The sequence below is a fragment of the Erythrolamprus reginae genome, chromosome 4, assembly GCF_031021105.1.
Source record: "Erythrolamprus reginae isolate rEryReg1 chromosome 4, rEryReg1.hap1, whole genome shotgun sequence".
NCBI lineage: Eukaryota > Metazoa > Chordata > Lepidosauria > Squamata > Dipsadidae > Erythrolamprus > Erythrolamprus reginae.
This window is the reverse complement of record NC_091953.1, coordinates 63,605,739-63,631,746: the sequence shown is the minus strand read 5'-3', so window position 1 is coordinate 63,631,746 and position 26,008 is coordinate 63,605,739. Positions and strand designations below refer to the sequence as shown.

Genomic DNA, 26,008 nt, shown 5'->3' with positions numbered 1-26,008 from the left:
GGATTGTGGGTATTTCATCACTGGAAATTTTCAAAAACAGACTAGTCCCCCATTTGACTGCTATGATATAAGACTCCTGCCTTGAGCAGAAGGGTTAGACTAGAAGACCTCCGAGGTTCCTTCCAACTCTATGATTCTGATATCTATGTACATTAAGAGTTCACCTGATTCTGTCCACCTAATTCTTAATCTACTCTCTCCCTGCCCCCACTGACTTTTTGAATGATTTCATATCTAAAGATGAAGTCTATCTGTGGTCTATCTTTCTATCAATTGGGTTAATAAAGTTATTACTTCTCTGAGCAACCTTTCTTGGTTTTTAGAGAATTCAGTGAACAGAATTTTTCTCTCTCTTGAACTGGCAACATCTCTGATGAATCTCTTTAAGCACTGACTGGCAAATTTGCTGCAGGGAACACAGTTGTCAGTCTTCCTCATACCGTTTTCTTTTTATTGGTTACTAGGAGCTCACTTAAGCAAAAAGGGAAATTATGCTCCCATAACAAGGCAGAATCAAATCGTATTTATTTCACAGCTCTGTCAAAGACTTTAGAGACAGAATGAGAAATCTAAGCAGCAGTGGGACTTATTGGTGTCTTATTTGAACAGTGCAAGCTTGTAATGTACTAACATAAAAAGGGCTCTTGCAAAAAAAAAATGAAGTAAGAAAGGAAAATCCTTACCTATTGTGAATTCAGGCAAAAAAAAAAATCCTACCTAGACTTTATTTTGAATATACCCTTTGATTAAACGTCATTGTTGTCACATAAAATAAATCACCTCGGTTTCTTCTAATATGACCTGAAATTGCTTCTATCTGAATATGAAATGAACTCTAAATGTTCACAGCCTTTACCATGACACATCCAATCACATCACAATGCTCTGGCAGGGCTGCCAAGATTTTCAGCTGTTGTCATACTTCCTCAAGCTTAGAAGCACAAAAAACACAAGTGTAGGCAGACGGAATTATATACAGTATCTCTCATATCAGGGAACCAGCAGAAATGATATTTTAGCATATCCTAGATCTAGATCTTTATTCAATTGTGTGGTTCCTTGGTACGAATTAATGGTAAACACAACTTTTTGTATTTTATTGCAAAAAGATGTTTTCGTTAAAGATTCATGAACAATAGCTACGATACAGCTTATGCATTTCCTTTCCACTAAAACGTGAGAGTGGCCTTTAGAGCTCTTCCACTGTAGTTTTTAGGATAAAAATTGAGACAATGTACCTGTAAATGTAAAATCTATAAAGTCTATGTCATTACCTTAGTCTACGTCTCCTATCCGAGGTCCCACTCATTTTCAGTAGCACAGCCGCAATCCATTTAAATTTTCCTGTTTTTTCTGCTGAATGGAATTTTCCTAGTAGCCATGCTTAGTAGATGGCTTCCTTTATATCTATCGTTCATTGAAATTGAATGAGTGATACACATATATGAAAATGCTAAAAATGCTAAAAATGCTAAACCCTTGCTCTCCCTTGCAGAAATAAATGAGGGCAGGAATGAAAAGTGTTTTTTGAAAAGGAGAAAAGACCCACATGTGGGACTAAATAATGGCTGGAAGGGAAATATAGGTAGAATCAATAGGGAAGGAAATGGTTGTACAGTATTTTAGTTCTTCTTGCTTTGCTACAAATGTTAGGCTAAATGTTATTGATTTATTTACTCATTCATTCATTCATTTACAACATAATCAGCAATCAGCTACATGATTGATCATAATTTTTGCATATTAATAATTCTCCATTTATTTTTCTCATCTTCAGTAAACATTTTACAAAGAAACATTAATTCATCCTCTCATTCATTCATTCATTCATTCATTCATTCATTCATTCATTCATTCATTCACTCATTTAGTCCAATACACAATAATACACAATGAAGGTTATAGAGAATTTTTCACTATTTGTTTGTAGCTTGTAATTATTTATTTTATGAAACACAAATACTTTAATCTTTTATCCATGTTCCTCATTGGTCCTCATTGCATCTTTTTATCATGCTGCAATTTGCTTGTATCTTAAGCCAATAACAAATCATTGTTTATTTACAATAAATTGCATGCATTCATTTTATTAATCAGCATGCCTCTGATATCATTAAGACAATTCCATATATGTTTATCAATGAATTCATTAAGCAATAAAGTGGATAACACATATCCTTGTCTTTATGCTCAAAGTGGATCAATTCAATAATCTCTATTCTCACAAAACTTGTTTCCACCATTCACCATTGTTAACTGCAATCAGCATTCAAGTTTAAATTCTACATTCATATAAAGCATTCATAATTGAAGCCTATTCATTTCATTTCATTTCATTTCATGTTTTCTTTAAATCTGCACAGTGTATGAGATTGGCTTTTACATTCATTCAAAGTAAATAGTGCCATATTTTCCATAAACAAACATCCATTCATTTGCTTGGGTTTAATGTAACCAGTATTTTGATAACTAAAGAAATTAATTGCCCATGCAGCTGAAGACCCCATGCTGCTGTCAAGCATATAGCAAATTGAAGTTTTGCAACTGGGATAAGCCAATAAGTAAAATCAAAGAAGATTTTACTCTCCTGTTCTAGAATTATGAAACTTCTTTAATACAGTAGTAGTGGTAATGGTAGTGGTAATAATAGTAATACAATTTAAAGGAGATATTTCTCTCAATTATAGCCTGTTAACTTCACTACTTCAATTTAACTCTTTTTAAAAGAAATAGCAGATATGAAATATGTGTATGGACCTAATTGTTCCTTTTAAAAATCATATGATTACTTCCTAAAGCAGATGCTTAAATTGTCACTATTCTATGAAACAGAGTTTAGCAGCACAGAAAGCAAGTCCGAGTCTGCGGAGAGGGGCGGCATACAAATCTAAATAAATAAATAAAAATAAATAAATAAGTCCGTTGAAAAGTGTTAATAGTATTGGTGTCATAGCCCGTCAGAGTCTGGAACTGAGGAAGAGGAGATGGAATTGGACCCACAAAACGGGAGAGTGCAGTTGCCTGGGAATGAGGATGAAGCAGTCCCAGACCCCTCGGACTTTGGAAAAGTAGGAAGAGAGGAAGAGGGGACGCAGACTGATGAGGAAGGGGGGGAGTAGTTGTAAAGGGCAGGAGATGGATGGCGCAGAGAAGGGGTGGAGCTCCAGATATGAGCAAATGCTTCCCCCACCCGATCCCCAAGTACGGAGAATGGAGAGGAGGCAGAGTCAACGAAGGGTAACCCAACTACTTGAGAGGAGGGAGTCCCTCCCCTCCCGAGGATCACCTGGAGAGTAGCATTCAAGGAAACACTGTGCAGAGAGGCTTTTGTCAGGAATAAGTGTTGCATTTTGTGGCAATAATTCTACGCCTCTGAGAAGAACTTTACTACAAAATCCTTGCTGGTGTAGAATGAGGTTTGCCTTGATATTCATTGTGAAGTTTACCAAAATGGAAGTCCTGTCTTGCCCCTGGATTGGTGTTACTCCTGTGGACTTTCACTGCCAGGAAGTGGCACAAAGCGTGTGTGCAGGACTTGTATTTGAGCCTTGCTCCTGTACTGTAGCAGTGACTTGTGGCCAGAGACTTTGGAGAATGAACCAGCACTTATTGGATTATGGGGATTGTGGGGGATGGTGGTTAAATAAGGTTGTCAAGCTCCTGCCCAGCATGTGTTGCTTGCATGCCAACCCTGGGTCATAACATGCCAACTGTTATGATCCAGATTTTGCATTTACAAAATATATGAAGGAGGGCATTAATACTGAACTATTAGTAAAGTAAAAAACAAAGGGTGAGATCCTATTGGAGGAATTTTGGGAATCTCTATTGAAGGCAGGTAAACAAGATTTTACATCAAAAAATTATTGTGACAAATGCAGAGAAGTACAGAGAATGTGTTAAATAACTAAAATACAATATTTTAATTGTTGAACCTGTTATGGTAGAAGAAAGCAAACTACAGGATTGCTTTTGGAGTACCCTGGATTTCAGAATTTGTGGACGCAATGATAACAATATACATCATTGTTAAGTGTGATACTTTGTGCTGGATGGTAATTTTCTTGTCCAAAGAAAGTTTTCCCTCATCTTTCTTTCCACTGTATTCCTTGGCATTTTCAAAAACAAAGTAGAGGAAAAAATGTAATCTGGTTTTTAGAATTCTTTCCAAATCCCTGATCAAAAGTGGTCATGTGTTTTCTGTGTAATGTATACCTGTGTGTCTTGAAAAATGAATAAGTCTTCAACATTGCTACATTCCATACATTTTGGATAACATCTCACATATTTCACAAGAGTAATGGCTGAGGAAATGTTTTGGCTAATCATCAATGTCATTATTCAAAGCCAGATTGACTATGAAAATGTGCTGTATTGAATAGTGATGGAATTATGAGAATATTCAGTAAGATGTGGTAGATATGAAGGGATGATATAAGTAATATTGTTTTTTCTTTTCTTCTTTATGTTAAAGTTTTTTTTCTTTTTATATTAAAAAGGGCAATTAAGGTAGAAATAAGGATTCGGAGATGTATATGAATAAATAAGGATATATGAAAATTGAGTTTAGCACTGTTAGAGGTCCCTTTGGCCCCAATGTATTGATGAGTAAAAATACTTGATTAGATGTATTAGCCAATGGTGTTGTAAATTTGAACCAGGATGATGGAAAATTCTATATTTGATCTTTCAGGTGACAAAAGAAAGGAGGCAGCACTTGTGGAAGGATAAATACCAAAAGCAAATGGATAATTATTGTATTATAATGTAGATGGAATGTATATGATATTGAACATGTTTTTGAGTGGAGAAAAATAAAAAAAGTTAACCCAGAAATAGTGATGAAGTGTGGCAGGATTCTATCCTAGTCATCCTATAGATTTAACAGTAGTTTTATATTATAGGTTCCAATGTTGTATTTACAGAGAAGCACTGGCAGTGAAAGCTTTGCCCATATTTTAAATTTCTACAGTTCAAAATAGTGTGTGACTTTTATAAATGATGGTTCACATGGTTTTGATACTGTGTTGGAAGTTAGCAAGCCTGTATTCAAGACACAAGTGCTGCTGTAGGGTATGGTAAGCTTCCATCCTTTCCTCCAATTCCCAGTGGGGACATGAAAGCATCCCTCAACTGGGCAATTCCTGAGCAGCATTGATGTATCCCAGTAGTGGGTTGTAAATCCTGTCCCGGGCAGGTGGGTAGAGCCTCCCCTCACTGGTATCACTACTGGTTCACCAAATTGGACCAAACCGTGAGCAACCCACCACTGATGTCTCCAGCTAATCTTTTCAACCCAGAAGCACCCTGATGCTCTCAACATGACTGCAGTGTATTGCAATAAATTCTGTAAAATTTAAATCCCAAGATTTTTAATCTTTTATATGAAAAGTTGAAAGTGCCTATGAACATCTTGTATTACACTGTAATGCTTGGTATTTTCAAAGAAGAGATATTTTGCAACGACTATTTGAAAGAAAATATATTTTATTGAACCATTGGTACCGAATTTAAATACTCCTTCCATCAGTTTGATTGGACACAGAAAACTTTGTCCTTTTGTATTTTAAATAAATACCATATCTTTGATTTGATTTCTGCAGAAATCAAAGAATGAGCTTAAATGAATATTTTCTTCCAATTATTGGCAGTAAAATTAGATTTAAAAAACCATTTACTATTGATAGTGAAAATGAAGAACTATTACAACTGGATAAATTACAAGTAGATTAATTAACTGAATTTTCCATACTTTTGCCTTAAAAGATCATTCTCATATGCTTTCCTTGGTTGATTTTCTCTTGACATGTAGAAATGGCTATTCATGTTTATTTAAAAAGCAGTAACATTACTATAATGCTTTTTCATTATGGCATGTGAGTGTAACCGCATTATCCGGTGTTCTATTTTTAGATATGTAGTTAATTAATGAAAAGCTATGTGGTCCACAGCTTTTAAAAGTCATTTTAAAAAGTTATTTGCAACTCAGGGAGGTGAAATTGTCAACTTTTAGAGCACAGTTCCACCAAGCTATTAATCTTTGAAACATAGTAAGTTGCTTAAAAATTCACATGAAGGAAAGACACACAAAGTGTATAAATATGCTTTGATAGATTAGAAACATAGAAACATAGAAGTCTGACGGCAGAAAAAGACCTCATGGTCTATCTAGTCTGCCCTTATACTATTTTCTGTATTTTATCTTAGGATGGATATATGTTTATCCCAGGCATGTTTAAATTCATTATTAATTAATTAATTATCAATCTGTTGTTCTTCGTAGAGGTTGGAGCTAGCATTCAGCTAAGGGTTGTCCTCGTCCAATCACATTGAGGACTGAATCTGTCAGTCAAGGTCCTTGTAGCTCTGTCCACCATCTTGGCCAAATTCCCAGTTTAAACTCAGACCTACATGAGGATAGACATGGTTATTTAATGCATCTGACTGCTAGATTTAATTACCTCCAGTTTGTCATCTCTGTGAGTTATTTTCTTTCCTGTTCTCTTACTTCGGTTACAAGAGCCGCTAATCTAACCAGAGTGGGCATTCAGACTTGGGGGGGTGGGGCTTCAGTTCTTGTCTCACCAGTGGTTGTTGCCACTACAGTGAGATTGTATCAGTGCTTGCACTAGGTCTTACTACGAGCCCCGAGGCTATCCGGAGAGCCGGGCAGCATCTGTCATAGCATTCAGATAAGGATAATTATCTCCCTTTGACACTGCCCTTCTCCTCCCGCTGCTTGTCATCTCGGCTGGAAACTGGGCTTACTACAGCAATCATAGTAATACGGCTCATTACAGCAATGTTGGAACATTACGAGATTATGAGCTTCCTCATTCCTGCCAAATAGGGCTAACCTGTCCACTAAACAAGTGATTGCAACTGTCTGAGCCAACTGTTTGAGCTTGCTACAGGTCACGCTTTTTCATAACAGTACTGTATTTCCCGCCTGCAGCGACTTTTCCATTGGGGCAGCCATTTTACCCTATTGGCAGATCCATTCTGCCCATTAGAGCCACAACTGAATTTCATTGGCTACCATCATGGATGAAGCTAATATTGGCTACCATTATGGATGAGCTGACATACATTCAGAAAATGGCATCGCAACTACAGGAGCAGATTCTGCCTCTGAACTGTACATCCACCAGGATCTGAACAAGGTCATCGCCACAACCCAATTCACATTGGATGCAATGCTTAGAGCAGCTAGATTTGCTTCAAAGTTGATCACTGCTGCGACTGTGGGGTGCAGGGTCAACTGGCTGTGCCACTGGTCTGCTGACGCACATCAGAAGTGGTGTTTAGCAACTAAGCCCATTAAGGATCAGGTGTTATTTGGGGAGGTTCTAGACCCAATTCTTGTCAAATCAAAGGTCCGGAGAAAGGTTCTGCCCTCCTGGTTTTCTCCAATCCCCTTACCTAGGTGGCCCGTTTGCCCGGCTGACCAGGTTTCAAGCTTTCCCCAAGCCTCAGGTTAGTATGGGTCGAGATCTTATTTTCCAGATAGATGCACCAGGGGAACGCACTTTAAACACCCATACAGTATGGTCACTTCAAATGAAGATTCTGGAGAACCTCCAATAGAGGCAGATTATCCCTTTTTGCGGATGTATGGGATGACACAACCCAGGATCTCTGGATCAGATCCACGATTTCCTGTATCTGTGATTTTTCCCTTCTTATTTATTTATTTATTTATTCGATTTTTATGCCGCCTCTCTCCTGAGACTCAGGGCGGCTTACAACATGTTAACAATAGCACTTTTTAACAGAGTCAGCGTATTGCCCCCACAATCCAGGTCCTCATTTTACCCACCTGGGAAGGATGGAAGGCTGAGTCAACCTTGAGCCGGTGATGAGATTTGAATCGCTGACCTGCAGATCTACAGTCAGCTTCAGTGGCCTGCAGTATAGCGGTCTACCACCCCGGCTCTTGTTCTGTTTAATAAAGTTAGTTCCAGATATTGTTCCATGTTGAGTCTGTCTGTTGGCTTTGTCTAAACTGGGAATATGGCCAAGATGGTGGACATGGAAATTCCTATAAAGGAATTTAATTGACTGACTCAGTCCTTGATGTGATTGGACGAGGACAATCCTTATCTGAATGCTAGCTTGAACTTATGAGAAAGGGAATTTTAGGTAAGTCAATGCCCCATCTCCAGTTAGGTTGAGAGTACAACTCCTAGACTTTCCACGTGATATTAGGGCATTTTTGTAATGGGTATTTCAACCCATGTTATCTCAGAGGTATCAAATTGTGTGGGTCTACAGATCCTTTAAACAAGATCTTCAGTTGCTTCAGCTATTGCAATCAGAAAGGGAAATAATTTCTGTGTTATCTGGGTGTTATAAAATTGCCTCTGAAGAGGAACTTTTATGCCTTGGGGATTGCCTTATTTTAAATGAGGGAATGTCAAAGATACTTCAGCATTGCAATTTGTGTTGATCAAGATATAAACCATCACATTCCGTAGAAAATTATATGAAAAATAATGTCAATTATTTAAAATGACCTCCTTGAATTTCATTTAGAACAAAATCTGAAAACTAAATGATAGCTGTTTATGCAGGATGATGTTCCAAAAAGTGGGAGGAAGCAGAATGAGTCAAACTGACAACATTCAAATAGATTTGAGAATCAGCAAAGCCTGTCCAGCTTTAGTTGTGCTTTCTACAGAGCTTCAATGTACTCCAAACAGAGCAATATTTATAAGGCAAAAGGGTTGTTAAGCTCCTCATTATTCTATTACTTTTTCCTGCATCCGAGTACCCATAGCTTGTTTGTAGCAATGCACAGAAGTATAAGATCTATAAACTAGGGCCTCTGAACTCTTGTCTGTGATGTAGTCAATTGCAGATTCATTTGTGCATGCCTAGCTATACCATGGAGATCTTCAGTGCTGCATTATCCTGAGAGTTGTGTGTAGCTACATTATGTTTGCCAAGACTTATGCTTTCAACTTTGATGGAAGAAAATGGAATAGAATAGAATAGAATAGAATAACGGAGTTGGAAATGAAGGGAAGATCGTGTCCATAAAGCCACTACAAGTGATACCCAGATTGATGACACTTAATTGTGTAAAGCTTCAAGCAGTATGAAATAATTTATAACAATAATAAAGATAGTAATTTATTTTTTATTCTCTCTGCATTGTAAATAAATTCAGTTTTTAAAATTTTAATAGAATAAAGCTATTTACTTTATGGCAGCATGATAAAATAAAGTTATTCCAAATTGCTGTTAACAATGCTATACAAATATTTTATTTTTTTACTGAAAATCTTTTCAAGTTGGTTTGTTTTTGTTATGATATCCAGAAGAGAGCCATAGCTTTCATTCTTGCCAGCTTGAAAATCAGTTTGCTACACTTCAGAAATCATTCCAGTGGGAAGCACTTTGTTCTGACATGTTGTCTTACAGTCGTCAGTAGCGCTAAAATGCATAAAGGTTATGTAATAAAATATTAGCACTTTAAAACAGCAGTTAGAGAAATTCATTTAAAAGAAGTGTTATCCACTCTACCACTAAGTGGTGTGTTGGATTCATTAAATGTACCTAAAAGATCCCTGTGCTTGTGAACTTCAAATGATTTGGGGCTCTAGTTTTCAACAATATTTCATATTCTGCCTTTTCTTCAGGAGCTCAAGTTAAGATAAAGTACATAACATTAACTTCTTCTAATTTCCCCTACAATTCCCTTGAGGTAAGTTGTGAAGGATTCTAAGTTATCCAGTGAGATGTTGTACCTGATCATTTACTGGAACATGTATATCTCCACTCCTAATCCAACATTTTAACCAGTATTGCACTTTGTCTCTCATACAGTAGTACCTCTAGATACGAGCTGCTCCACATGCGAGTATTCCAAGTTACAAGCTGAGATGGGAGCAAAATTTCTGTTCGACACCCGAGCTCAAATTCGGGATATGAGCCGAGCGTCCACTAGGTGGCGCAAGAATTCAATTTTTTTCCAGTAATCTCGGCGCAAAAAGCCAAATCTAAATACATTCGTTCGAGATACGAATTGATCGGCATACGAGGTCGGCTCTGGCACGAATTAAACTCGTATGTCGAGGTACCACTGTATTTCATAAATACAATCCTAACATATCCGGAAGGCACAAGGGTGGTGAAGTCTAAGATGAAAGGATGACATATTTGATATAGTTAGAGACAAAAAGGTGAACTATTGAGACATCCTATCCAAAAATGTGTTCCTGTTTTCTGTTGCACATTTGTATCCAACTAGTAATGCATATTATTTTTCCTTTTAGTTCCTGCTATGATAACCTCCTACCCAAATACCACCTTGGCAACACAGGGTCAAAAGAAAGAGATGAGTTGCACAGCTCATGGGGAAAAACCCATCATAGTCCGCTGGGAGAAAGAAGATAGGATAATTAATCCTGAAATGTCCCGCTATTTTGTTTCTACAAAAGAAGTGGGTGATGAAGTCATCTCTACTTTACAGGTGATAAAACCAAGTTGGTATTTGCATTTACAATATTGGCAATAATTTTGTCCAAAAATAAAAACAGGCACCTATTGAAAGATTTGATTTTTTTGCTATGCTGTCCAGCTTCAGAGCTTCACTATCACTTGCATAAACAGATTATGTTCATTGATATCTCTTGACAAATATCCCCACACTACCCTTCAGATTGGATTAGTTCCTTATTTTTCAACAGGCTTTCTAGATCTAATGCTGTCCACATAGATTAGACTACAACTATCCCCTGTCAAGATGGAAGCAGTAGCAATAGCACTTAGACTTCCTAGTGGTACAGCCCTCTCTAAGTGGTTTACAGAGTCAGCATATTGCCCCCAACAATCTGGGGGCTCATTTTCCTGACCTTGGAAGGATGGAAAGCTGCGTCAACCTTGAGCCTGTTGAGATTTGAACTCCCAAATTGCAGTCAGCAGAAATAGCCTTCAGTACTGCATTCTAACCACTGTACCACCATGGCTCAAAGACTTTATTTGCCTAGATAATTCAGAATCATGTTATCTATTCTTTCAGGCATGTCTTACATATGTACTTCATAAGGACACATGATTTTTTTCCAGATTACCAGAATAAATGGAGAAGATTCTCTTCCACAGAGACTCTCTTCTATTTTCCTTCTCTTACATTGCCAACAATGCAGAAATTCCAATTCTGCCTCCATCTCTCCTTAGATGAAATTTCACTGTATATATCTTCGGAGTCTTCAGAGAGGGGCGGCATACAAATCTAATAAAAAAATAAAAATAAATAATAATAATAATAATAATAATAATAAGAACTATTATTATTATTATTATTATTATTATTATTATTATTATTATTATTATTATTATTATTATTATTTGTTCTGTCGAGCTCTCTGGTAGAATCCTCCCAAAAATGCACAGATACAATTTCAGACACACACACGTTTGAAAATTCAAAACAATGTTCTTTATAATGAAAATTCATTTAAACCAAGCCCTCTTTTGGTATAGCAAAGAGCACTCCTCTCCAAACAAACTGGTAATTTGTACAAGTCCCTTATCAGTTCTGTGATACTTAGCTTGCAGCTGTGAGGCAATTCACAGTCCTTCTTTCACAAAGTGAAACACACTTTGCTCTGGTTTAGTTTCAAAGCGGAGAAAAATCAGCACACAAAAAGTCAAAGTCAGTAAAGCAGTCACGAAACACAAAGATCAGATAATCCTCCACAATGGCCAAACCCACAGGCTGCTATTTATAGCAGCCTCACTAATTACCACAGCCCCACCCAACCACAGGTGGCCTCATTTTCTTTGATAATAATCTCTCAGTTGTTGTTGCCTATGCATCGCTCTCCGCATGCGTGGCTGTATCATCAACTCTTGTTCTGAATCCAAGGAGGAGCTAGATAATTGATCTCCTTCTGAGCTGTCTGCCACGCTCTCCTCCTCCCTGTCACTCATGTCTTCTTGGTCAGAGGAGCCTTCATCATCAGATTCCACCGGGGGCAAAACAGGCCTGCAGCATGTGGATGTCTCCCCCACATCCACAGTCCTTGGGGCAGGAGCTGGGCCAGAGCTCACCACAACATTAGTATTGTCATTTTGAGCCCAAAATGTTAACACATATAATAATAATAATAATAATAATAATTATTATTATTATTATTATTATTACTATTACTATTACTATTACTATTACTACTATTATTATTATTATTATTATTATTATTATTATTATTATTATTATTATTATATGTGTTAACATTTTGGGCTCAAAATGACAATACTGAAAATTCTGACATTGCTCTGACTTTGCACAAAATGGAGTTTGACTCCAAAACAGTCAAGGAACACTCTGCTCAGTTGGAACAGCATCACAACACTTTCAGTCAGTTAACAACCCTGACAGAGTAGATATTTCAAGCGCAAAATGGTTTCAGCTTGAATTGCTTTGCAGAACTCTACAGTTCATCAAATCTGTAGAAAAAAATAATCTGATAACTCTCCTCCTCCCGACCATTCAGGATAGCACAATTAGACCATATTAGGAAGCAAAAGGTACAGAGCCAACTTAAGTGCTACTCAGGCAAGCTGACAGTTGCTGCCAAAGATTTGTAGATGGTACGAGCTGAGATTATTACCATCTATTACTTTTCATTTAGATACTAATCCAGTAGTCTAATATAATGTCTAGTTTATTCATATACATGATCATATATAAATGCACACATATCCAGTATATTGGGATATTTCTTTATTTGTGACACTTTGCAGGAATGAGAAATTCAACCACCTGTTGAAAGCTTATAAAATTGCCTATAATTTGTATGTGTCACATGATTTATCAAGCCTATGAAATTAACTTTCAATTTCATGTTTTGGCCTTGTATTAAGGGGGATGTGCATTGGATATGGGTAAATCCTGGATTAATTTGGATGAATCCTAAGTAATTGTCTGAAGGAACTCAACTCAGAATCTGAGCCCTATTGAAGCGTTGATGCCACAAAAACCCATTGGGTGTAAAAATATGTCCGTTTCTCTTTATTTACACCTTTCTTCCATACATAAGATCTGTTAACTGTCTCAATCCTGAAGGATTGTAGACAGTATTTAAGATAAATAAGAAACTGCAGAATTTGTTTAAGATACATAAATGCGGTATGGGAAGAATACAGAATGAAGGGTAGGGATACTATTAAAGATTGGAGGAAGAATTCTGATACACTGAAATGTTAAGATGCTCTTTTCGTTATCTGTGAAAGTGTGAAAAAAATTGGATTTCTACCTCTCTAGCACCTGCAACTATTCCCAGAGCTCTTTGAGACATCTCATCTTAGCAAGTAAACTACAAAAAGGAGAAATTAGTCTTCTAACCATGTCCCCCACAAAGAATAAATCTAATTCTTCTATAAGCAAAATTACTATAAAATTTCTTCTGAAATTTTGTGTTTTTCTTAAGAGTAACTTTTTCATGTATATTAAAATACAACAGATGTATGTACACCCACCCACCCATCCAAATGCAAATGCTTCTTATACAGGCAAGAAACTGGACCTAATCAAATTTCGTGCATGAATTAATCTATGCATGAATTAAATTGTGCATGAATTAAGTCTTATTCATCATCCAGAAAAAAATATCTGCAGAATACCCACAAGCCTCTAACAGTAACTAAGGTAGAAATAAAACTCATTCTGGATTTAAAAAAACACTTTAGAGTTTCTCAAGTAGACACAACTACTTTTAAAAAAAATAACTTTATATTTGCTGTAATATTCACCAGCCACCTGTTGACAAATTGTACATTTAAAATAGAAACTCACTGGAAGAGAATTGCTAGATAAAAATCAGATTGAACTCATCCTTTCCTGTTATATATAACTATAAAACAGAACTGGCTTTTTTAACAAGAGAAGAACAAGAAATAATTATTTGGAATCATGTGACCTGATGTTCTACTCACTATAGCAGCTTACCCTAATAGCCAGGGAATACAGGCTCTGCAGGTTGCTTAAACAGAATCTAGAAATTGTATCTTAGTCATTTTGGACTGTATAAAGGAAGAAGAGGTTATATGTAAAATATAACCCATACAAAATATTTACATAAGAAAAATAATTTCAATTTCAGCAAGTTGTTATAGTTTGCTTAACTTCTTGGATATGGGACTTTGCATTGCTGCAATACTAATGCAGCTGCAATATTGTTTAACAACCATATAAACTTTCCAAACATTAGCAAATATTGCAATGAAGAATAAGCTAAATGTCAATGTTTCCTATTGAATGTATTTTCTTTTTTTCAATCTATAATATAGATTTTGCCAACAGTGCGAGAAGATTCTGGTTTTTTCTCCTGCCATGCCATCAATTCATATGGAGAGGATCGTGGAATAATTCAGCTCACTGTGCAAGGTAGGAAGAGGACAACATAAGGAAAAAAACACAGCTATTGTAGTACAGTAAGTGTACGTCATGCTCAGAAATCTGTTGGGGGAGATTAGTCATAATTAAAAGTATTTATTGGAAGCTGTAAAAGGTTCAGATTTAGGACTGGAACTATTAAACCTGAACCCATGAAATAGGTTGCTTATGAGACAACCAGTTGGCGACACAGTGAAAAGGGCTGGAAATAGTGGAGCTCTGCTGAGCTTCATGAAAACCAGCCAGTATCTACTTGCCAGGAGACCCTATGGGGTTAGAGCCACCCTGGATGGGTGGTGAAGGAGTGAGAGGTGCTTCGTCAACCATGAGGAAACTGCAATTTTCTTGTTAAATCCAAAGAAAGTTCTCCCAAATGTCAGCAGGAACGAGGGCTATTTTTGGCAAGTCACAAGCTGTGACAACGAGACAATAAGATTTGTGCTGGAGCAGTTCGGGGACATATTATTGAAAATGGGTGAGAAAACTTTCAACTTTTATTCTAGAGACCTAACCCAAGTAAAAGAATTTTAAAAAAAATAATTTCTAAACATTAATAAAGCAGCAATTGGATACTTGGAGAAAGAGAAAGACCCAGATGTGAAAGAAATATCTAATAGAAACTTTAAAATATAGAAATCCTGGAAAAGATTTAACAGTACTTTGAAAAGTGATTAGTAGGATAAATTGAGTTTCATAAAAGTTTTATTTCTAACCCCCCCACCCTTGATCATTTCACAATCAGCTGTTGTTCTTCCACACACATTTTAATGGATTCGGAGCAGGAGAGTCATCTACTGGAGGAAGAAGATTACTTCAGCGTGGAAAAGTGATAATTGTTTGAGATACACAAAGAAAATGAATGAAAGTAAATAACACCTGGAAGGCCATTTGACCTTTCAGTAGGCGACCTGGATGTTTGAGAATATCTTGTGAGCTTTTTGAAGATCTCTAAAACAAATTGAATTGTAAATAACCAAAACCCTCTTGAAATTGTTTACTGGAAGGTGGATTTGAAAGACTTCAGAGAACTCGGTGGGCCAATTTGGATTTGAATTACTAATGCTACTTGATAAAACATTCTTCGAGGCAAAAGAAGAAAGGTGATAGAAGGAAAAAAAGAAAGAAAGAAGAAAAGATAAATGAAACTTTAAAATATTGACAATTGGGAAGGTGTAAATTGTAATATTATAAAGACTGTAAATTATCAGTTTATAGCTTCTAAGGAATAGAAATGTAGGGGACTTGTAGGAATAATTCTGGAATGGACAACATTTTATTAATAATTGACTTCTTTGGCATCTTTAGATATTGGGATATTGGAATATTAGAGATACATTGAATAATTTTTAATATAATAAACTAGTACAAAATGACCCAACAGGAGATAATAAAGTTCTATGAGGAAATGTTAGTGATGCTTAAAAGTATTTATGAAAATGTGACAAAAAATCATAAGAAGATGATGGGATTGTTGAAAGATAAAGTGAGTGTAGAAGATCCTCAACAAATGGTGGGAAAAGACGAACATAATATTCAGAAAACAGATGAGAAATTTGAAGGAGTGGTTGAGGAAGCAAATCAATATAAGTTACAAGAAGACAAAAACACTGAAGAAATGGTAACATTAAGCACTTAGAATCAAATAGATAATTCCTTAAGAGTTTACAATAGAACAGAGAGAAAAGAGGAAGGGTTATGGATGGGTGTTCCAATGATGTAGCAGGAGACAAGGAGTAAGGCAGAGGGAACCTTCAGTTTGTTCAAAAATGTTAGAAAGACATAATAATAATAATAATAATAATAATAATAATGATGTTGATGATGATGATGATAATTTATTAGATTTGTATGCCTCCCCCCTCCGAAGACTCGCGGCGGCTCACAACATAGCAATACATTACAAATCTAATATTAAAATTTAAAAGTCAATTAAAAAAACATTAATATAACTTAATATTGTAAAATCACAACTATGCACTCGTAGACACTCAACCCAATTAATCATACTACAGAGGTCAGAAAAAAAACAGCGAAGGGGGGATAGGATTGTAAGAGAGAAATATTTAAAAAGTCACCAAAAAAATCAATAAAGGCTAAGAGATAGAGATAAAGTATCTTATAACATGGTGATTATATTAAAAACTAATAGAAAAGAGTAGAAAATATAAATTGGGATAATAGTAGCACACATATGGATACATAATGGAATTTATTATAGCCACAAATATACTAAGGCTAGGAGGTAGAAGACTATGATTAGGTATATTTAGATGTATTTAAGCATTTAAATATATATATTTTACAGTGGTAAAAAACATAATGAAATTTATTGCTTTTAAGCACTATAAATTCAGGGGACTTAGAAATATAATCCCAGGACTGATCAAACTTTATAAGTAATTGGTTTTATTGGTGTTTATAGAAAATTGAGATAATAGAATCATGGTGGGACATTGAGTAATATCTAAAATATTAAATATTAGTGATTGAGCAGGAGTCAACAAATACATTGTATGAAGAAATGTTATTGATGTTTAAATGTTCAGGAGGGAAGTGTTTTTAATAAGAAAGTGAACACAACAACAAGGGGGCACAATCTGAGGTTAGTTGGAGGAAAGATCAGAAACAATGTGAGAAAATATTATTTTACTGAAAGAGTAGTAGATGCTTGGAACAAACTTCCAGCAGATGTGGTTGGTAAATCCACAGTAACTGAATTTAAACATGCCTGAGATAACATGGAATAAACATATATCCATCCTAAGATAAAATACAGGAAATAGTTTAAGGGCAGACTAGATGGACCATGAGGTCTTTTTCTGCCGTCAATTTTCTATGTTTCTAAATATAAGTGTGGGAAAAGTGATAAAGAATCATAAAGAGAGAATGGTATTGTTTAAAGGAGGGGTGTCAAACCCAAGGCCCAGGGGTTGGATCCAGCCCATGGAGCACTTAGATCTGTCCCATGGGACCTCTACCAAGGAAAACATGTGCCCCTCCTCAGCTGTGTTTTTGCTTGCAGAGGTTTGCAAGAGGCTGTCATAGCTGAAAATGGAGCTTGGGAGTTCATTTTCTCTTACAGAAAGCTTGGGAAGCCACAGGCATCCCCCCCCCTATGAATGACACTAAGCTATACATGCCTACTCTGACCCCCAAAGGGGGTCTGACCCCCAAACAACTGACCCACACAAGTTTAATGCTGCCCTCATTGAAACTGAGTTTGACACCCCTGATTTAAAGGCAAAGGTAGAAGAACACCAAGAAATTTGGGGGGGAGGGGAGAAGCACAGATTGAGAAAATAATATTATATATTGATACATAAAGAATCTATTATAATTACAATGGTTAGAAGTTGGAAGACAAAGATTATGTATATTTAATTGTATTATTATTGTTAGCACTGTGTAAAAAATATATTGACCCAGTCAATATACTGTCCACAGACTATACTGGTTGTTAAAGGAAAACTACAAATAAAATATATATAGCAAGAAATACGTTGCTTATGGATGGAATTGGTTTAAATCACCAAATCTGATATAATAAGAAAGATTAGAAGGATTTAAACATAACATTAACATAAAACAAACTTAAAGTCCTTACTTATATTGGGGCTCCACCACGCTGATATCACATTTAAAGGAGCTCATCATCCATATCTCACATTTTATGAATGAAACATTTTCTTATTAGGATACCATTCATTCATGTAGCAACACATTCATGAATTAAGGACACGATGAATGTGATGCTAAATAAATGTTTACAGCAGTCTCCCTACAGCTGGTATCATATCTTACTATTTATAATTAAACCTCAATGTGGAATACTATTCAATAATAAACTCTGTTAACATAATGAGATTCACATTATACATTAAAGAATAAACTCAACAGAACTCAGTAGGACTTGCTTCTGTCTAATATTCATAGAAGTGTGCTGGTGATCTTAATTAGGTAATTTTAGTCTTGCTGGTGATCTTAATTAGGTAATTTAGGTTTGCAGTAACCTAAACAAAAACTGTCTGATTTAAAATATGAAGAGGAACTAGTGGAATTTTTTAAAAGACAGTTTGTTTTAAATGAAATATATAAATATATGTTCTGGATCCAAATAGTTAGGATGTACCTAAACCAGATTTCCTTAACTATATTCCTCACTAAGGAAAGGAACCACCATCAGGCAGGAATTGGCAGGTTCTAAAATAGCTTAGATGTTATCTTATTAGAAGATCCCATATCCACTTAGGATTCACAATAAATATAATTGTTTTACAATAAATAAATATAACTAGATTTACAATAAATATAATTGCTATCCCTGAAACAAAAGTTTGGGTTTAAAAAAAATATATATTTCAGCTGAAACAACTATGCATTATAAAGGAAATGCTGGTTCTTCTTTATATTCTAGTACAAAATATTCACTGTTGTATACTTCATTAGATATCTGTATATTTATAAATTAAATACAAATAAAATGCAGACACATAAACCCACAATCACAATATTTGCTTATGCATCATACAATGTAGATCCATGGTCCTAAGCCTCAGGCTGAGGACCAGTATCAATCCAGGCCTGTTAGGAGGCAAAACTGCACAAATGGTGGGCGAGCAAGTCAACATCTACTATCTGCACATGTGAAGAATCTCAGATGCAGTACGAAACCATCCCCATCCACCCCATCCATGGAAGACAATTTTCTTCCAAAACTGGTCTCTAGTGCCAGAAAGGTTGGAGGCCGTGGGGTAGGTGTAGATAATTTTAGTAAACAATTTTATTCTTTTTACTTATTTGCAAAACTTCTATACTGGTTAATTTTGGTATAGTGTGATTAGCTGATATATTTTTAGTTCACTTTGTACAAACATGTTTAAAGAAACTTACTCTCTACTATTGATCTTCTAAAGACTGTAAGATGGTAGTTTCTTAATGAACCATAGCCAGATGGGTCACAGTTGAGTCTTTCTTTAGTACTCATGTCATAAGAGTGTCTCTGCCATCAATGGTAAGATAGCTTAAGAGGACATAATAGACACCTGTGTATCCCCTTAGGCTATCTTCTACCACCTTGCTTCTACCTGCCAGAATTTAATCCTTAAATGACTGCCTCTCTTTCCCAATTAATAGTGTTGCAATAACACATACATAATAAGAAATGTAGATGTAGAGAGATTCAGTTTTAATAGCACTATCATCTTAATTTATTTAAGTTTACAATACAGAAAATCAACATCATCATCATTATTATTATTTATTAGACTTGTATGCTGCCCCTCTCGGAGGGCCCATAACATACAATACAAACGATAAGTATACAAATCTAATAGTTTAAAATATAGTTAAAAACCCATTAATTTAAAAAAATAGTCAATTTACTCAATCACTCCCACACATAACATTAATGGTTAGAACAGAGGCAGGGGTATATACTAGTTGCCCCATGCCTGGCAACATAGATGGGTCTTAAAACTTTTGCAGAAGGCGAGGAGAGTAGGGACAGTACGAATCTCTGGAGGGAGATGCCAAAGAGAAGGCCCTTCCCCTAGGCCCCGCCAAATGACATTGTTTGGTTGACGGGACCTGGAGAAGGCCAACTCTGTGGGACCTGATCAGTCACTGGGATTTATGTGGCAGAAGGCGGTCCTGTAAGTAATCTGGTCCGATGCCATGTCGGGCTTTATAGATCATCACCAACACTTTAAATTGTGTCCAGAAACCAATCGGCAGCCAAAGTAGGGCGTGGAGTGTTGTAGAAACATGGGTGTATCTGGGAAGACCCATGACTGCTTGCGCGGCTGCATTTTGCACGATTTGTAGTTTCCGAACACTCTTCAGAGGTAGCCCCATGTAGAGAGCACTGCATTAGTCGAACCTCGAAGTGATAAGGACATGAGTGACCGTGAGCAGAGACTTCCTGTCCAGGCAAACCTGGGCAAACGCCCCCCTTGCCACAGCCGAAAGATGGTGTTCTAAAGTCAGCTGTGGATCGAGGAGGACACCCAAGTTGCAGACCCTCTCTGAGGGGGTCAATTATTCCCACCCCCCCTCCAGGATAATGGATGGACAAATGGAATTGTCCTTGGGAGGCAAAACCCACAGCCACTCCATCTTGTCACGGTTGAGTTTGAGCCTGTTGGCACCCATCCAGACCCTAATAGCCTCCAGGCACTGGCACATCACTTCCACTGCTTCACTGAGTGGACACAGGGTGGAGATGTACAACTGGGTGTCATCAGCGTACTGATGACACCTTACCCTATGTCCTTGGATGGTTTCACCCAACGGTTTCACATAGATATTAAATAGCAGTGGGGAGAGGACCGACTCCTGAGGAGTTCCACAAGGGAGAAACCTAGAGGTCGATCTCTGACCAACTGCGACCAACCAGAGAGGTAGAAGGAAAACCACCATAAAACGGTCCCTTCCATTCCCAACGCCTCCAGCCGGCGCAGAAGGATACCATGGTCAATGGTATCGAAAGCCGCTGAGAGGTCAAGAAGCACCAGGATAGAGGATAAACCCCTATCCTGGGCCCGCCAGAGATCATCCATCAGTGTGACCAAAGCAGTTTCCATGCTGTAGCTGAGCCTGAATCCTGACTGCCGAGGGCCTAGATAATCGGCTTCTTCCAGGGACTGCTGGAGCGGCACCACCTTCTCAACAGCCTTCCCCATAAAGGTGAGGTTGAAGACTAGACGGTAATTATTAAGTATGGCTGGGTCCAAGGAAGGCTTCTTGAGGAGGGGGCGCGCAAGTGCCTCCTTGTAGGGAGCCGGTAAGGACCCCCCTCAAAGAAGTGTTGACAATCTCCTGGATCCAGCTCCGTGTCACAATCTCCTGTACCCAACCAGGAGAGACATGGGTCCAGCAAACTGATGGTGGAACTCACAGCTCCAAAGGCCTTGTCCACTTTATCAGATATCACCAGGTCAAACTCCTCCCAGACAGATGTACAAAGACGGGCCCCTGTCACCTCGACTGACTCGTTGTCAGCTGACACTGCATTGCAATTGGAGTCAAGGTCCATTCGAATCTGAGCAATTTTATCAGTGAAAAACCTGTCATCCTTGGCACTACCCTGCAAGAGCTCCCCACCCCCACCCCCCAATTTAGAAGGGAGTGGGATTCCGCTGATGCAATCAAGGTGGCATGATATGTGCATCTTGCCACCTTGAGCGCCACTTTATAAGTCTTAATAGAAGTCATGATTTTTGTAGGCAACAGCAGTTCTGGGGAAAGAGTTGTTAGAATTTTTAGTATAATTACTTTAAACATGTTAGATTTCTAAATAAAATAATGAGAAAAATATATTTCTGAATTTATAGAAAGGGAGAAATGAATACAAAATTCACTGAGTGAAGAAAATAGTAAAAATGGCTTAACATTGATGTACCCGTATGTTTTGTCTCATTATAAGTGGTGTAGAAGATTCTTTCTCTTAATTAAAGCAGAGTTTGTCTGTTTGTCCAGAACCTCCAGATCCTCCAGAAATAGAAATTCGAGAAGTGAGAGCACGTAGCATTGCTCTAAGATGGACCATGGGGTTTGATGGAAATAGTCCAATCACAGGCTATGATATAGAATGCAAAAACAAGTCTGGTAAGATATTCTATGAAATCCATCCTACAGCTTTGAAACATTTCCTGCTTTTCTATTAGGATGGATGGATGGATGGATGGATGGATGGATGGATGGATGGATGGATGGAATGGATAATGATTTGATAATGTTCTTGCTTTTGCTCCATGACCTTGAGCAAAGACTTTAATGAAATGTGCCAAATATGCAATATTTTTTAATTTATGTAGTAGTTTTTTTCTCAAATATGAAGATGGGGTGGGTTCTGACTTGCCTTGCTACCGGTTTGCTTCCTCACCTGTGCACGGGCATGTGCATGCACAAAACTAAAAACCTACTGTTATGCATGTGCAGAAGCAAAAAAACAGCTTCTTCATGTGCACAGAAGCAAAAAACAAGATGGTGATGCCTATGGCGCCGTCGAGAGAGCTGATTCAGGAGCGTGTCCAGCCGGCCATCGCTCCTGGTTTGGCGAGCAGGGGGCAATTCCCACTAACAGTTCTACAGAACCAGTCCAAACCAGCAGGAACCCACCTCTGTTTTCGGAGTCTATTTTATCTTAGTTAAAACCCTGCTGTTCTGTTCGGGTCTGTGAGACCCGAAATCAAGGTTTGAGACCCTGTAAAAATTTTTCCCTGCATATCTGAAACTTGAAATTTCATGACTTTTCATCATTTCAGGGGTTCTCTCTATGAGAATTTTTTTGGGGGGGGTGGGAGGTTTCTTTCTTGCTGAAAAAAAACCCTCCGTAATGTTATGTTCCCGGGTCACCCTGACCCGGACCGAAAACTCTTCATTTGCAGTGCTTATGTTTGGTCTTTTTTAAAGCTTTTTTCACTTGGAAAGTAGTCTGAACATTTCTTCACACAATGGAATGAAAATTGAACTGAAAAAGTAATCCTTATTGGTTTATTTTGCCCATAAATGTGCCTCCCCCCCCCGTTTTTGTGAAAGTTTTTTCAATTTATGGATAGTTTTGCTTGCAAAATGCAGTCTATTTTACTGGAGTTGGTGTGGGAATGGTACCTTGAACATTTCTGAATATAAGAAAAATATAAAGGAACTGAAAAAAATGATTCTTACTGGTTTTTTAACATCAGAAATAAGGCCTCCCTCCCCCCCTCGGCTGCTTGCAACCATTTTCACTTTATATTTACGCAGGCTTCAAATCCAAAATATTTTTAATATCTTAGGCATTCATTTACTCAATTTAACAATGCTGATCATCAAAAAAATATTTGTGGGGGTGGGGAAAAATTTTTTTTTCTGGGCAAAAAAAAAGTCACGTTTAGTCTGTTCGGGTCATATAGACCCGGACCAAAATGATTTTTTTTAGGTACTTGAATTTGGTATTTTTGAAAACTTTTTCAACTGGAAAACTAGTTTGAACATTTATGAATATAATGATATGAAAATTGAACTGGAAAAATTGAGACTTATATTTTTATTTTGATCAAAAAGCCCCTCCCCCCATCCTTTCTGAATTTCGTGTCAATTTCTATTTTTTAAGGCTACAAATCCCTAAGGAATTTTCCCCCAAAAGGTTTGATATACTAAATTGAACATTTCTGAATATAAGAAAAATATAAATGAACTGAAAAAAATGGTTCTTATTGGTTTATTTTTGCCACAAAAGGGACACCACCCCCCGGCCTTGCTGTGTGCCATTATTGTCACTGTTCATACATATTTGTCTAGAAATATTTGGAATATCCTTTTGAAAATCAACCACATTGTAGCCAGATAACTAATTTTATGAAAGAAATCCATTTTACTAAAAAAAAGTATGTAAATTTGAAATTAACAGCATAAATTTTATATAAATTGAAATAACTTTATATGCAAAATAAACCAATATGCATCAATTTTTCCACTTCAATTTTCATATCATTATGTTCAGAAATGTTCAAGCTACAAATCCCACACCAACTTTAGCAAAATTGAATGTATTCTGCTAGCAAAACTATCCATAAAGTGAAGACTATGTCACAGAAACGGGGGGGGAGGCACATTTATGTGCAAAATAAACCAATAAGGATTAATTTTCTCAGTTCAATTTTCATATCATTGTGTGCAGAAATGTTCAAGCTACCAATCCCACACCAACTTTAGTAAAATAGAATGGATTTTGCAAGCAAAACTATCCATAAATTGAAAAAACTTTCACAAAAACGGGGGGGGAGGCACATTTATGTGCAAAATAAACCAATAAGGATTAATTTTTTCAGTTCAATTTTCATTCCATTGTGTGCAGAAATGTTCAAACATGTTTCCAGGTGAAAAAAGCTTTCAAAAAGACCAAACATAAGCACTGCAAATGAAGAGTTTTCGGTCCGGGTCAGGGTGACCCGGGAACATAACATTAGGAACTTTTTTCAAACAGAACAGCAGGTTAATGATCACTGTAATAATAAGAATAAGTGTCTGAGTTTATTTTGCTCTTCCTTCCCGTAGATTTAACCTTTTATGCAGATTGGTTTCAATTATAGCTTGAAGACTGAAGAATTATTGTCTTTATTAATAAAGATGTCTAAGAAAAAGCAGTATTAGAGAAACACAAAAAGGCAGTTTATTCTTTGTCAGACACTTGTTTCCTGCCATTTATAATAACTAGTGACCTCTGCAAAGTCAGCAAAGCCAAAACAACATACCATTTGCCCTAACATCATCAATTGTAAAAGTGTAGCCCTGCCTTACAATGCTTTCTTTATGCTTCTGGGACACCAGACTCATGCCAATGAATCTTCTTCTTCCACTGTGTGCTATCCATTCCAGGTTACCAACATTTGATCATAATAAGCAAGAGGTTAAGAGTTCCTCTTACCATGTTTTTAAACATGTATTCAATCAGATTAAATTAGGTTACATTTGAACAGCGGTGGGCTATTAGCCGGAATGCTAAATTGTGCTGCCCGCGGCGGCTCATAAGTGCTTGCAGGGCCAGCACAATTTTGCTTCTGCACCTGTGGAGGTAGCAAAATCATGCACAGAGCTGCATGTGCGCCCGTGTTCTGTTGAGTTTTTTTGCTTCCGCACATGCTTGAAAAACGGGCGCACCTACAGCTCCGTTCGCGATTTTGCTACTTCCACAGGTGCAGAAGCAAAATCACACTGGCCCCGCAAGCATTTACAAGCTGCGGCGGTGAGCGCAATTTAGCGTTCCGGCTAGTAGCCCGCCGCTGCATTTGAAGGAGATAGTTAAACAGATACATCAAAGTACATTTTCACAAGAAACTAAAATCTCTGACCATTTAGGTAGCTGCTAGAAACATGTGATTAGAATTCAGTAATCCCAGGCAAAGCTTAACAATGACCAGAATTCCATTTATATTTTTGAGCTAGAAGATTTGCAATTGGCTCTATTTTTTGTGACTTTATTTCTACAGCCTCACTTGGAGGCTGCAGATCTTTCTCTCTGCAAGCAGCTAAAGTGAACATCAGTTTACTGAACAAGACTTTTTAATGCTATTACCTCTACTAGCAAGAGAAAGGGAATCAGAATTGTTTAAGGTGAAAACCACTTTATCCAGAGGACAAAAAGGAAAAGGAATAAACCTTAGGCACTTGCAGGGAGAACATTTTCCCTTTTGTCTGTTGCATACATTTTATTTTTCCTTAGCCTCTTTGGAAGAGGTGTTGTTTTCCACTTAATAGCATGAAATTTAGAACCCAGCTTTGAAGAGCTATTTTTAATAACTCTAGATAACAGCATTTTCATTTTAAACACTTTCAAGCTTAATTTCTTACATTACATTCTTGTATAGTGAGTTACACATGTTTATCAAGTAACACATATTCGAATTTATATAAGATAGTTGGTTTTTTATGGCCCTGACCATATAAAATACTGTTGTAGTATAAATGAAAAACATCGCCTGTGTGATCCTTTTTCGTAATAAATTATGGCAAAAGGCTGTTTAGAAGAGTTCTGGTACAACTGAGCTGATGAAGTTAGTGAGGTAGAATCCTTAATTATGCTTGGAAAGGTGACAGGATTAAGAATAAGAGGTGGGTCATTAT

At 37.0% G+C, this 26,008-nt stretch overlaps 1 protein-coding gene across 1 annotated transcript in view; it reads left to right on the top strand.

Moving 5' to 3' along the window:
* The window catches only part of DSCAM (DS cell adhesion molecule), a 427,464-nt gene that overhangs the window by 264,519 nt on the left and 136,937 nt on the right, over positions 1-26,008 (top strand). Inside the window, exons 12-14 of the mRNA XM_070750468.1 lie at positions 10,281-10,477; positions 14,299-14,395; positions 21,881-22,009. Coding sequence (XP_070606569.1) covers positions 10,281-10,477; positions 14,299-14,395; positions 21,881-22,009 — 423 coding nt within the window. The remainder of the gene's footprint in view (positions 1-10,280; positions 10,478-14,298; positions 14,396-21,880; positions 22,010-26,008) is intronic.